At 46.3% G+C, this 15,154-nt stretch overlaps 1 protein-coding gene across 3 annotated transcripts in view; it reads right to left on the reverse strand.

Moving 5' to 3' along the window:
* Nucleotides 1-13,658, reverse strand: part of anks1b (ankyrin repeat and sterile alpha motif domain containing 1B) — a 155,515-nt gene extending 141,857 nt beyond the window's left edge. For all 3 annotated transcript variants that reach the window (XM_062382946.1, XM_062382945.1, XM_062382948.1), the window contains exon 1: nucleotides 13,058-13,658. In XM_062382946.1, coding sequence (XP_062238930.1) covers nucleotides 13,058-13,188 — 131 coding nt within the window. In that variant the 5' untranslated portion in view covers nucleotides 13,189-13,658. The remainder of the gene's footprint in view (nucleotides 1-13,057) is intronic.
* Nucleotides 13,659-15,154: the final 1,496 nt, after the last annotated feature.

Here is a 15,154-nt window from a genome sequence, read left to right on the forward strand (position 1 = left end):
GGTCAGGGGGACACATTGTGGGACCTGCTCGTGAAGGTCCCCACCATGCCATCACCAGACGGTGAGATGGCCCCTCGTCCGGCAAACACACCTCAGCAGGCAGAGGACAGAGATCTGGTCTGACTGCTCCCACTGAGAGGTGGTGGCAGATGACAGTTGGGGCGTGTGTGCTTACTGGTGTGTGTTACTGAATGTGCTGGTGTGTGAGGGCTGGAGGAGGACAGGGAGGGAGAGAGAGAGAGAGATAGATGGGGATGACGGATCATTTGTGAAAGCTCCATTCATTTGTGAAAATGGCCGGGATGCCAGTCACTATCAGCGTGTCTGTGATTGCTGTCTGAGACGGGGAAACTGCAATCTGCGGCTCAGAATTTTTTACTTTTGGAATGAGAGAAAGAAAGAGCAACTGAGAGAGCATTACAATAATGACTGTCATCTCTACATCCCTCTATCAACGACCACACATCTCTCCATTCCCCCCCACTGTCTCTCCCCCTCATCTATGAATATCAGCTGTTTCGGCAGCACACAGAAATATATTCTCTGGACAAGTCGTTCCATCTCATGTCGAGTCTTGAACTCCCAGCGGGGCTGAGATAAGTTCAACTGCTTCCATCATATGAACTTAAGTAAAGAATTTGCCTTGGAAGACGAAAGGAATTGATACCTGGCTCTAAAACACTGCGACGGTCAAAGCTTCAAATATGAAGCTACAGCAAGAATCATAAATCATTAATTAATCAAAGTGATGAAAAGTTGGTGCCCTTGTTTCCAGTCTTTGTGCTTATCTAAACCCAATCTTCTCATCAAGAGAAAGTGAACATAAGGAAAATCTTTCACTATTTACCACAAAAAGTCAATCAAAGGGCCAACAGAGACAAACAACAATTTTTTAAGACTTTCCAATTGAGCATAAACCTAAATCTGCATGTGCATCACCAAGCTCTCACTGAAGATCTATCTGCTACCTAACACCTTATAGGGACACTTAGTCCCAATTGAGGGGCCGCCTCTTTCGCAGAACGTGGTCTACAAGGCCCACGAAAGGAAAGTGGTTAAACCGAAATGAGTCAGTCTGGTCTACAGAGGATTTCCGATATTTGCGCCCACCAGTCTCACTTAGCAACAGAGCTGCACACAGACATGACAAGAAAGGTTAATGTCCCTTGTTTAGTTGTTTTTTTACATGTGTACTATAAGCAGTTTGGCTGATTAGGAGCGAAAGTCCACTCTGCTGTGACTCGATCGTCTTCAAATGAGACAGAAGATGGAGTAATAGAGGAGAAAAGATGGACATTAACGAAACAGGACACCGTGAGAATGATGAGTCACAGTTGTTTACGTGTGAAAAACACATGCACAGACACGTACGCACCCAAAACCACGACGTTAAACATGCTGTCCTTCAACTCTTATTCTGGAGGCTTCAGTGTGTGATGCCACAATGGACCCCCCCACCCAGTCTCAATAACAGCAGTGCTATTAAAATGTCATTAAGCACATTTATGCTAATGAAAAATAATAATGACTACATTTAGTTTATAAATAGACTAAATTAACAACTGAGCTCTTTAACACGTTGTCGTCACAGTGAGGGATTTGCACTCGTGTGCTTCAGTGACACATTTGCATCCAATTAGCAAAGCAAATTGAAAAAAAAAAAACTTTAAATAAACAGGAACCAGGCACTTTAACAGAAAGTTTTAACCTTGAGCTCGAACTTTGCCTCTACTGTGATGACTCGTCCACTCGCTTGTTAGCACATCCAACTTGTTAGCACGCTCAACTAGCTTGTTATCATCACTAACTAACACTTGGCCCAGAGGTCGTATCGGGGACTTGCTGCTCGGGGCCATGTAATGTTCAGCCAGGACGCCCGTGGTCGAAGGGCAGCATGACGATGCAGATTAGATAATGCGACTGTCTGCCGGTCACAGTGTCACCCACACACACACAAAGACACACACACACACACGCAGAGGTCGTGGGGGGGCATATCAACAAAATGTCAATCTCTGTTTTCTGACAACAGGATTTTCTGTAGTTAATCAGAACCAAAAACCACTACGACTAATTGTAGAATCTAAACCATGGGACTCTCCATCAAGTCAACAGAGATCTGAACAGGAATATAAATTTGGAACAGGGACGGAGACAGAAAGAGAGAGAAACAGAGAGAGAGAAAGAGAGAGAAAGAGGAAACGGATTGAAAGAGCTGCAGAAGTGACCTGGTAGAAAATCCATAGCCTGCCTGTTATCTGGACGATAATTGGTTTTCCCCTCTACGCCCCCCCACCCCTCTCACATCCCTCCTCTTCCTCCTCCTCCTCTTCATCCCTGCCACCACGCCTGTTACACCCCCCCCTCCATCTCTCTCCTCCAAACCCGCTCTTTCTCCCTGCAGGTTCACACAGATGAGCACACAAACACACACACACATTCCTGGACGCAGCTACAGGCAGGTAACATAAAGGCAGCTCAGCAGGAAGTTGCAGTAAACACATCTTCTCTGAATCAGGGCGTCACAAAATTAAATTGTTGCTCTTGAACGTAGCACCGAGCAATGAGATGACGACAAGAGGCTTAGTGTCAACAAATGCCCCTCGCCGTTCCGCCAGACACAATGACACACAACAAACGCGCACAGCATCACAAAGGCGCGGCGCACACACGCGCAACGAGACACAGGCGTGATTAGCGTGCAGCGTGTAATCAGAGAATGGCCTGATTAGCGGGTTACACTACACTGCAAGACAAAGACACACATTTACCCATCCACTTCACAATAAAGAGACGGAAACACATGGGGGTGTGGGGGCGGAAACGCAGGGGAGAGGCTATAAAAATCATTTTGGCGCTGTGCAGATGCCAGGAAGACATACAGGGATTACACACACACACAAACACACACACACATCCAGACACAGACAAAGAGGCAAAGGAATACAAGCGAGCAGACACACAATTAGGGGAGAAAAAGAGACAAGAAGAGGAAGGAAAGACGGAAAGACACTGAAGGACAAGACAAAAGAGAGATAACCACGCCAACACGTCTCTACACACACACAAAGACGAGGGCTGCTGGGTGTGTGGGCCGGAGTCTGCAGGGGGTCCGCTGTGTTCACCAGTTCACGATTCAAGGGTGCTTACTCAGCAGAGCTCCGGTGTCAGACAAAGACAGACAACGAGGGACGAGGGGGGAAGAGGGAAAGGGACGTCCTTATACGAGGGTGAGATTTGCAGAAATACTCATTTTGTACTTTATCGAGAGGTGCCAGGGAAGCTGGGCCGACAATTCAATGCATCGGCCTCATCTCCAATAAAAAGACTGTTGTGAGGAAAGAGGTGAAAGAGGAAAAAGAGGGAGCAGGGCAGAGAGAAGGGTTGTGTGCAGGTTGGACCTCTAATTTGCAGACCTGTCCCTCAGGGGTGGGATGGGTGGGTTGCCAGGTGTGTGAACCTGCATCTTGTCACAGCCCGGAGCGGCAGACACACAACACCCTCACACTCACCTTCAGACCTTTCTGTCACTCCTTCTCCCCCCCCCATCGCACACATACACTCATTAGTCCTCCACAAGTCTTTCACCTGACGTCTTTTCCTGCTTCCGTCCTACTCCTATATTTATCGGAAAGGGGGGTAGGGGGGGGGGGGGAGGTTGCCTCTTACAGTTTGAAACAAAGACTTCAAAGAGCAGGAGGACAAGAGGAAAAATAGAATCTAAATTTGTCCTCTGATTTCTCCGGTTTTAATATGGACAAGAACTGATGCAGCAGAGACGACTCTAATCAAGACTGAGAAGCATTTCTGGATTCTGATTTGTCTTCTCATCAGTCAAAGTAATCTCCAACTTAACCATCGTGCATGAAACAATCTGCAGGATAAGTCCCAGCCGGCTGCTCCCGGAGCCTCGCCCGCCGCTTGTTGGAGGATAAGTGAATTCTGAATTTGGGAGAAGGGGAAAGTAAAATGAGCCGTTCGTGAAAGATCAATTCTCACTTCTTCATTTAGGAGTTTGGAGGTTGGATGAATATTTGATACCATTTTCTTACAAAGCACTCATTTATCACGGAGCCCCGCGCTGGCCGGAGTGGAGGATGAGGTGACGGCGAGGCAGTCTTACTGTGGCTCATTACGGTGAAGACGGAGCACGCCGGTGATGGAGTTAGAAATGTAACACGGGGGAAAGGGGGGAGGGGGGGAATTGTGGCGCCGGATGAGGGCCCCATCTGCATTTAGAGCGATTTAGGGTCGGAGATATTGAGCTTTAAAGTTTTTTTTCCTTCCATTCTGAAAGTAATACAACTTTTTGAGTTTACAGGTCGATAAACTTGACAGGTAACTTTTCAAATCTTCTACCACCACCGTGGGTTTAATGTCATGAAGACCAAAGTGACAGAATGGGGAGAAAAAGATTTACAGAGAACTTTCTAAAACCGATGATGATATACATTTTTGGGAATGTAATACTTCTGGTAACCACAGGTGTTAATTATACTACATATTATACTCTCAAAATTCTTGATAATGATCCCTGTAATATACTCATAATATAAACTCTGATACAGAAAGGTATTTGGGGATAATTGTTGTAGTTGTGGATCATTCAAATATAAAAAGTAATGTGATTATTCAGGTTTAAAATAAAGCTTCCTGACATTTTAGCTCAAAACAAGGTGATTCTGTTACATAACCAATCGATTTCATGTGAAGCCGTGGAGAGTAGAGACATGACTGTAAATAAGCTGCTGCATCACTGAATCCTTCAGGTCTGAGTTATGTGTTGGCGGCCATGGAGAGTAAACTACCTTCTTAATACCTTAAACCCATACATCCTCAACCTGGTGCTGCACATACAGGCCCGTAGCTCTTATTATATACTGAGTGTGAGCACGAGACAGTTACTGTGAGGAGGAGACAACAGGAGGCAGTCTGCTGGCAGTGCCTGCTGGGAAACGTGCGTCCCGCGGGAGGCTGTCAGCTCGAGGTAATTCACTTCCTGTTTGCCGCGCACGCACTCCCTCACTGTCAGCACCAAGGAAAAGAGGAACAGTGGGGAATTAAAACGGCCGTCACGCACACCCTGGCTAGGTATCACACACACAGACACACACACACACACACAAACTAAGCCCTCAGCTCCATTACTCACTCAGGTAAAGACTGTATCATTGTTACACACACACCTGTTACAGAAAACACCTGTAAGCAGCCATGTTGTGTGTCAGGAAAACACACACGTCATCTGAATGTGTGTTTAATATTCATGCAGAGTCTCTTTGTGACAAGCAGGGTGGTGTTCAGTCACAGACACTAATCTGAGGTGATTAGTGTGGGGGGGGCTGTGTGTGTTTGTGTGTGTGTGTGTGTGTGTGTGTGTGTGTGTGTGTGTGTGTGTGTGTGTGTGTGTGTGTGTGTTTTTTGCTGCATAATTGGGGAGAACGCCACATATTCACAGACTGAAGATGAAAGTGTTTCTGGAGCCTTTTCATCAATGACTGTGTAACGCTGCAGTGCAACATGGTTGAAACGTCTCCAGTATCTCTGCTGGAGAAATATGAAAATTGCAAAAGACCTGGATCTGTGCTATTGTCCCATCGTTCCACCAGAGCTGTTCTCAGACATGAACTCCAGAAACTGTCCTGACAGTTGGGTTGAGGCATTTTCGGGAGTTAATCTTTCACATATGAGGAACATAGCAGGTTGTTTTAGGTCAGGCTTGTTTGCAACAACATCTAGATCTGTGGAACATTCAGGTGGTGGCGCTATAGAGCACGTGAAGGACATAACTTGGAAATCACACATTTTTAGTTTACAGAAAAACTCTGGAGAATATCTTTAGCAACGGACTCAGACATTTGCGTTTTCACAGAACTTCAGGAGAACGTCTGGAAGTCAGTGCTGGATAAGTTTCGTTGAAGCAAAATCCTTCAACAACCAAAAATCTAACAAAATGGAATCTCCTTGGCGGTGGTCGTCCTAGTGGCTCATTGTTCTACATCCTACGACACGATGAGAAATTTGTTCAAACTTAGTTCCTCTGACAGAAACTGAGCATAGGTACAAAACACTGTCCTGTCAGTGTAATTCCAAAAAGTATCAGGATTTGACTTCAAAAGAGTCCGAACCACTGAAACACACACACACACATACACACACACACTCACTTATATGCATGTCTTCCCTCCACCCCCTCGCAGCGTAGCCGCAGCCACGACCAAATAATGACATTAGCATTTCTGGCCCTCTTCTCTCTACATCTTATCTACTTCAAACGCTGCTCTCTATTAACTACAACCATCTCTCCCAGAGCAGGGCGCCGGGTGGAATGTGTGTGTGTGTGTGTGTGTGTTTGTGTGTGTGTGTGTGTCTTGCAGGGTCACAGCCTTGTAGATTAGTGTGACAGACTGGACGACACACCTCTCCTCCGTCCTCTGGCTGCATGTTGCCTCCGTGTCTCCTCCGCTCAGCATCAACACGTTCGCCTCCTCGACGCCACAACAGGAAGTGGGTAAAACTCAACTTGTGTTGAAGCTGACAAACGGGCAAGACACGGCCGTTCCCGGCACCGGCCTCCTGGTAATGGAGTCGGCACATTAACGACATGAATTAGGTCGCTCGTTACGTTCATGGCTCTCCGCGTCGCTCTGGAACAACTGCTCCACTGTGATTATGTGTTACAACGTGCAGTTAAATGCAGCTTTGGAACAAAGTAATGTACTAATATGTGTTCAACTACCTCAATACTAATACTTCATCGTACCACACAAGTCTTTAAGCTCCATATCAGCTATTAAATTGTTTACAGTGACACAACTGAGAAGATCTTTACTAGTGTTTACATTTTACTGGACGCCACAGCGTTGCCACATTTTCGTTTTACCAATAAATCACTTCCTTTCCGGGGATATCGCCAACGTCATATTTCTCTCCTCGCTGTAGACACACGGCCTGGGCAGTGGTGATAAATCTCAGACTGTGGTTGTAAAGATTGGGGGGGGGGGAGCTGTTCTCAGAAGAGCTCTGGATTCTCCGAATTCCCCATTTGCCACCGTCAACTGACACCAACGTCGCCCTGAACGTCATGATGGGTAAAAGATGCTCCCACACGGTGATAACAGATGTAGTGCACCAGGAGATGTGAGTGAGTGAGGCCGACCAAGAGAGAGAGAGAGATACAGGGGAGAGAGGTAGAGTAGAAGGAGGAGAAAATGATAAAGAGCGACAGTGGGGAGCCTGGATCGGAGGGAGGAGAGAGATGATGGAGTGAAGTGATGGAGAGGAAGCCAGAGAGGTAGTGACAGAGAATCCAGGGCACCAGATGGACCGAGACCGAGAAGAGAAAAGAGATTTTAGACTCCGACAAAAAACAAAGATTTAGATTGGGGGGAGGAATAAAGAGGGAGGATTAGAGCGTGGTAGTGTGTATTAGTGTGTTTGTGGGGGGGGTGTATGTGTGTGTGTGTGTGTGTATGTGTGTAACTTGGCAAGTGTGATGGTCTCATTTTCTTGGCAGGATGATGCAGCAGAGCTTTGGCCCAGACCCTAATGGAGATGTAAGAAGCCTCTGAGTTTGAGCTCACACACACACACACACACACACACACACACACACACACACACACACACACACACACACAGTCACACAAACAGACACACACACCTTCATTGCCTCTTGATCAGTCAGGCTCCAGACAAACCCGATGGCCTGAAGCAGTTAAACCCAAACTTAAGAAAACACAATGTGCAAAGGTTCACTGAAGGAATATACTGCAGATTATCAAAATAAAAGCCTCTATTGTGATATAAAACCCGACGTTTCATTATCACTCGCCCCCCCTGTGAGACTTAAACATAAAATGTAGCTTCACAATCTGAGCACAGGTGCCTGTAAATCTCATCTGCACAAAAATAGCTGACACACAGATGCTGCTGTGTGTTTGTTCCTCTTAACGTGACCTGCAGTCTCCACAGTGAACGTCTGACCCACTTTAACTGTCCCGCACCACACTGAAAAACAGGCTGGGTTTCTCATCGTCTGACTTGCTGTTGCAGGAGCTGAAGTGCTGCTGCTCTCTCTCTATCTCTGTTCATCGCTCTACACACACCAAAACACACACATGCAGCCCCCTGCTGTGAGCTACAAAGATACATAGCTGCTTAAAGACTCCAACAAGAGCAGGGGAAGACTTCAGAAATATAAACGTCTGAAGATGCCAATTAAATCAGCGAGACCAAACAGGAGTGTGTGTCTCCTCTGGGAGTCGCTTCATTCCACTTGAAGGTTGTTTGTGTGCAGAGGAGGGAGGTAAACACACCTAGCTGCCCCCAAACACACACACACAGACTCACACAGAGAGAGAGACAAGATGGGCTTCCCCCTGCACCATATTGAACGAGGTGGAGAAGAGGCTTTCTGGCCCTGTCACTCCATCACTGAGCTGTAACACATGCTGCACGTATATATCCTCATTTCCTCTATGACACACAAGAATCATCATATGCAGGATGTGTACAATGACAAGCTGTCATCACTAACTCATTCTCACTGTCAATACGAGTGTGTGTGTCTGTGTGTGTGTGTGTGTAAAGGAAAATCCAGATGCAGATGCTTTATTAGTTAAGTTAAGTGGGTAAAAGTAGAAACATAAGCAAAGAGAGGATGTGATAAAAGCTGATTCTTCATGAAAACTCCTGCTGCACACTGTGCACATGTAACAATCTATTTCCTGGAAATATAACACTAGAAATCTGGATTTAAGGGACATATTGCACAAACACACATTGAACGAGTCTCAGTACTTCTGTAATCTCGGTTAAAAATAATCCCATTGAAACCCATAGTGAGGTAAACAGATTATAAATGTACTATCAGCAGATTAATCGTATTGAAATCAGTCCTGGAAGAGAAAAAGATGCAGGGATCAGTGCATCTATAATAAATAAATAAATAAATAAATAAACATCGTCATGAAATTGCATAAAATCTACACAAACCCCAGCATGTGCTTGGGTTGCAATGCATTCTGGTCCATGAAAGCTGCGGTTTGTTGGGAAACATCTGAGCATCGCCATGTTTTATATACCTTTAGGGAAATTATTAATTTCTTTATACGGGACACCAGCTGCTGGACGTGTCCCAGTGTGCTCCTCTGTCATCTCGTGACCACAGTAATGGCCGCATGTCGGGCTGACGATACAGTGAAGTCATGTGGGGGGGGCCGACCAGCGTCCCATCACTATGTAGAGCACAGGTCATCTACCAGGGAACATGACCCATTAAAGAGCAGTGAGATCATCCAGTATCGATTTTCCACTGTGTTCATGTGCACACCACAAAAACTGGAGGGAGAGGGTCGTCTTCTCTACATCCTGTTCATGTGTGTGTGTGTGTGTGTGTGTGTGTGTGTGTGTGTGTGTGTGTGTGTGTGTGTGTGTGTGTGTGTGTGTGTGTGTGTGTGTGTGTGTGTGTGTGTGTGTGTGTCCACGGTCATGTCCCACTTGGCGGTTTAGTGTGATTCTTTCAGCGAAAAGAGGAACCTCATGACTTAGGAATGCTGCGAATGGCTCAGAGGCCTTAAGATGGGAAACTATGCATCGATTCCAGGAGATCATTCCCATAACATCAGCCTACACACACACACACACACACACACACACACAGAGACACACACACCCTGACCTCTCTGTTGACTCACTCATCTGCTAGTAAGTACAAAAACCTCTCAATTAGGAGGTGTGTCGCACATCTGGTCACACAGACACACATGATTCCAACAGATGTGTGCATGTGCATATGTATGTGTGTGTTTGTGTGTGTGTGTGCTTGGCCCACCCACTGTTTTACAGACATCTCCTCACGGCCCAGTGTCCTGACCCAATAAAAGCCAAGTGTGTGTAGCACAGTAGACGAGAATCACCGACAACGACACAAAGCCAAACACAAGCAGAGATATTTCCACCCAGAATGCATCTGGTTCACAATCTGGGAGATGAGATATACAAAGTGATGAGCAGAGCTTATTATTTTTCAACAAGTCATTTTTTATCAACACAAACCCATCTGGTGAAGCACAAACATGATCAGACGATAACTTAAGACCACACACTCATTTTTAATCAAGTTTAAAGTAACAATATGCAACTTTTTTATTGTAAAATAGCAGCGTCACTGACTTCTCACTCTGAAAGTCACATTTATGCTCAACGTTAGATATGAATAAGACAAAAACAAACTTAAAATCTTGCCTGGGCGATGGAGCAAGAGGAAAAGAGAGAGCATAAAAAAACATGAATGTCCCAGCAGCTCATCCAAGAGACATTCCAGTGATTTGAACCTCACACAGGAAACATCTGAGCATCAGCAGGATTCGTCCTCTGGGGACCATGAATGTCTCCCCGAGTTCAAAGTGATCAAACTGAAACACTGACCGAGCGACGCCAGCAGCAGTAAAACTCAGTGACACTACGAAAATTATTACATCCATTATGTGACAAAGCTACTTCTGCTCTCATAAAAGATTATATGGGAACCAACAGTCGAACATCAGCGTGCGAGCGGCTTCAACGATTCCTCATCTCGACCCACTTATTCTCAAGGAGGAAATAAAAGGTCCAGAAAAACAGAAACACACAATGAGAATAAACCACGGCAGCAAAACCACAAACCGATAGAAACGCCGGCTCCTGACCACTTATTACAGCCGGTAATGAAATCGGTTAGATTTCAAAATAGAACATTTTATCAGCCCGGCCCAAGGTCAACCAAGCATTCATCACAGCTGCTGAACTTTCTGTGGCTCTCGCAGGTCAGTGCTGCAGTCGCGTCCTCTGAGTGAATCCTCGGATCACAATCTGCATTTTAAATGCCTCCCCTCACGGAGCCGACTTCCCATGAATTAACCAGAGTTTAAATCACGCTGTCTCTATTTTGAACGAGTCCGCTCCTTGCCCTTTAAGGCCCCTGCAGGAGTCCCCGGACCCCTGTGGTTTCCCAGTGTGTGTGAACCTCTGGCTCCAGTGTGTGTGCCCCGCCCGCCACCGTGAGACCTCAGCCTGGTTCGTGAAGCTGTGTGCACGAAGGGCCCCGAGGCGGCACTCCTCCCGGTACGCCCTTGCTTTTGATCTCCTCGTCACCTGGCTCGGCCTCGGCACAGGGAGGAGGGGAGGGGCTGCAGGGGCGGGAGGAGGGGGACCATAACTCCCCCAGCAGTTAGTTGTTCTCCCAACAGAAGTCTGGTGCGGCTCCAGTAGGGAAACAAAAGGATGCTTCACCTGCGATAGGCACTGTTGGCGCCATTTGCAAATTCCTCAAGCAAAGTATAATCTTGATTCATGGTTCAGGTCAAAGGTGAAGAGGTGAAATCGGAAGTCACGGATCCACAGGCCTTTGATATTTTGTCATGTCACAGTAGGAAAAGCAAAGGGAACGAAAACAACGATAAACTCAGTGACCCCCCTCTCACGATGTTCTTTCCTGCTATTCAAGGAATAGTTCGATGAGGACTCTATCGCCCCCTACTGGCCCGTTGTGCTTGCTTGAGCCTCATTAATCGTCGTTAAACCCTAACCCTAAACTCAGCATTGTAGACAGGAGACATTTGTAAGATCTGTGAAGCAAGTTGTTCTGTGAAGAAAGTAAAATATTGTTTTGATTGCGTTGTACAGATTGTTCCGTGCCGTCATATCGCGTGTAGCATTTTGACACGTGACAATAGGAAAGGGTTACAACGTGGACATTTCTAGCCCCCCTGCCAGCCATCGTGTGACCAGACTGAGCTTTCAAACACCACAAATGAAGGATAAGAGCATAACACACACTAAAAACTGGACAAAACCCACATAGCCTACTTCTACTGCTACCCAAGAAAATGAATATGCAGATATTTGGGGCAGAAACATGAAAATAGACACTGGACTTTGTTTTCCATCATTTGAGCATCCCACCGGTTCCTCGTCATGTTCGTGAAAGCAGCGTTAAGACAGCTGTCAGGTGGAGGCATGACGGTGCTGTCTGTTCTTTTTGTGCTCAGTGTGCAGAGGCCTCCCCCCCCACACACACACACACACACACTCCACTAAAACATGGCACCCACACGGCGCGGCGGGACATGACGACGACCCCTGTTCCACTGTCCAGTAATAACAGGACCTATCTGAGGTATGTGCCGGCTGCAGATTGGAACACACGTTGGCCTGCAGCGTTTTAAATAAGCACCTTGACTCACACAACTGTTGTGGACTTTTCACAACACACATCCTCTGCGTTCTCTTCCTCCACTGGCTCCTGGTGCAAAACTATTTTATCTCAGGGACGATGTATGGAAACACCGTCCTGCTGTTACGGAGCTTTGTGTGTGTGTATATATATATAAATGTGTGTTAGTGTATATATACTGTCAGTCTATTTATATAGGGACCAGTCGATGCTGCAGTTGAGGAAGGTGAAGCTGGGATTGGAGAAGTAGTTTCATCACTGGTGCATCGATCTTTATGGTGATGCTTAGTTATATGTCACACACCCAGAGACACACACACACACACACACACACACACACACACAGTCACACTCACACACTTACTTCAGGGAACATTAGATTGACTAACATGGATATCCTGGAGACTAACACTAGCCTTAACATAGTTAATACTTGCCTAACCCTTAAGCTAAACCCTAACCTCAACCTGAGCCTAGGTTTAGCCGTAACCTCACTCTAACCTCAACCTACTCTTAACCTAACATAAGCTTAAGCCTTAGGCATAGTTACCAGTTGCCCTTAGCCTTACTTTAATCTTAACCTAACCCTAACATTAACGTAGCCCTACACTTTACCTTAACCTAACACCTACCTTAACATAACCCTAACCCTAAGGTAAACCTGAACTTAACCTTAGTCTAAACCTAACCTTAAAAAATGTTTTCACCATAATGTTCCCAAAACATGAGTTATACCTGGACCACACTGTCTCTCTCTCTCTCTCTCTCACACACACACACACACACACACTCTGTCTCTCTCTCATTCTCTCTCTTGCTCTCTCCCTCGCTCTCTCTCACCTGAGCAGGTTGGGCAGGGGGATGGAGCCGGACCCGGACCCCAGGATCCCCTTCCTACCGCTCAACAGTTTCTCCACCAGGACGACGTTCCCGGTCCGGGCGGCTTCCAGCAGCTCCTGCTCCTTCCCCATCCCGGACACAAGTTTGCAACGACGGGGAAAATCCGGCCAATATGTCCCATAAATCCTCCAGCTCCAGAGGCAGCTCCTTCCCTCAGTGTCTGCGGGGGGAGAGCATCCCTGTCACTGCTGCGGCTGCTGCCTCCTCCGACCCCGCACGGTGCTTCCCCCGGTGCCCGCTAACCTCCGTCCGCTCGGCTGCTCCGTCTCCTGCTCCGGCGCTGCCCCGGCTGAAGCGCGCTGCTCGCCGGTGTAACCTCAGCGCAAAGCGGCGCTGCTGTGGAGGGGAGGGGGGACCGACCGCAGACTCCGCAGAGAACAGCGAAGTGAACCAGCGGGAAAGAAGAGAAACACACAAACTCCTTCTTTGACCGAGCGGAACCTCCACACTGGACCGGAGCTGCGGCTGAACACAGGCCGGAGCTGAGAGGCTGTTTCCCCGCTGAGAGAAGCTCCTCGGTCCCGCTGCACTCGTCACCTGCACCGGGAGGAACCGCACTGAGCGAGAGGAGACACGTGTCAGGCTAGACCCCACCACGTCACCGGGTTCCGGTTGCTGCTGTCAGAATAAGAGCTGCCATTTCCGGACGTGCTGTACGGTCTCTGACCGAGCTGCAATTTGAATCTAATAAATTACAGAAAGGAAGAACTGAGGGCGAGCAGCAATGAAATATAATTTAAACAATGGCAGATCTTTTAATGTGACAAAAAAAGAAGAGTAAATGGAAACTAAATAGGCAAATACGGCACAATCATTTCAAATATATATAAATATTGGTTGAATTAGAGATTTTTTAAAGGTTTTTGTCAAACTACCAGAACAAAATGCTGTGTGACACCATAGTGACCAGAAACTAATTTTGAATGGAATAATACTGGACTTCAGATTTGCTGAATATGCAACATGTAAGCAAGAAGCCATCTTTTAGTTTGTAAAACTTTATTTCAGACTCATGGGTCTGTATTGGAATGAAATAGAAATAGATAAAGGAAAAAATCCAGCACTTAAATATAAAAATACAATCATCACAAAAAAAAAAAACTAACATGTTAAGTTCCATGTTCTGCACATGAGGGTTTTTTGACGAAGGCCCGTTGAAGACAGAAGAACGTGAGTGTCTAATAAAGCAGGAGCCATTATCTACGCATGCAACTGCAATTTCAAAACAACTACTAATGAAAACCCCACACACGCTTCAGATATTTGTTGTTTTAACGACAAACCCTGAGGCCTCTTCGCTGCTTTTACTTTGACACCCCCGCACTCCTGACTTCCGGTGTGCGTGCGTGTGTCTTGCCGTGCAGCCCCCTTGTGCAAGCTGGGTGTGGAGGACACCGCTCCAACAGGCCTTTGTTATCAATCTGTGAGGTGTCACATTCATTGTCTCCTCAAACTTTCTCCATCCCACTGGGGTACAAAAAAAATAAACAGACATGCATGCGCAGTGCTGGTGCACGCTGGAGGTGTGCGCGTGCACGGCTGCAGCTGAATGCACGAGGAAACACCAGGTGAGGGCCTGAAATAGATTAATGTGTCATGTGGGGATTGAGAATGAATGTAGAAGGATGAGTTTTAATGTGTGTGATCTGTAGGGAAAAACACACACACAGACACACAAACACACACACAGAAACACGTTGCATGCTGGGACCTGCCTCTCTGCTGTTTAATTGGAACTGTGAAGAAGTTTCTTTGCAGCTGCTGTGTGAACTTCTCAACCCGTAAAAAGCAGCTGTAGCTCAGTCAAGTGATTTCAGAGTTTAAATAATTGATATACAGAAATTAACCTGCAGATGATTTTGATCAATTAAGTTTAATTGATCAATTAATTTTATTTTAATCGATCAGGATATTGGCCAAACACAAAGACAAACAGTAAACATAGACGTTAAAGAGAAAAGATGCAAATCATAAATCATTTTTACCATTGCCAGATAATTTTTTTATTAATTCACCAATAGGATATTATAACAATAT

The sequence above is a fragment of the Platichthys flesus genome, chromosome 23 (assembly GCF_949316205.1).
Source record: "Platichthys flesus chromosome 23, fPlaFle2.1, whole genome shotgun sequence".
Lineage (NCBI taxonomy): Eukaryota > Metazoa > Chordata > Actinopteri > Pleuronectiformes > Pleuronectidae > Platichthys > Platichthys flesus.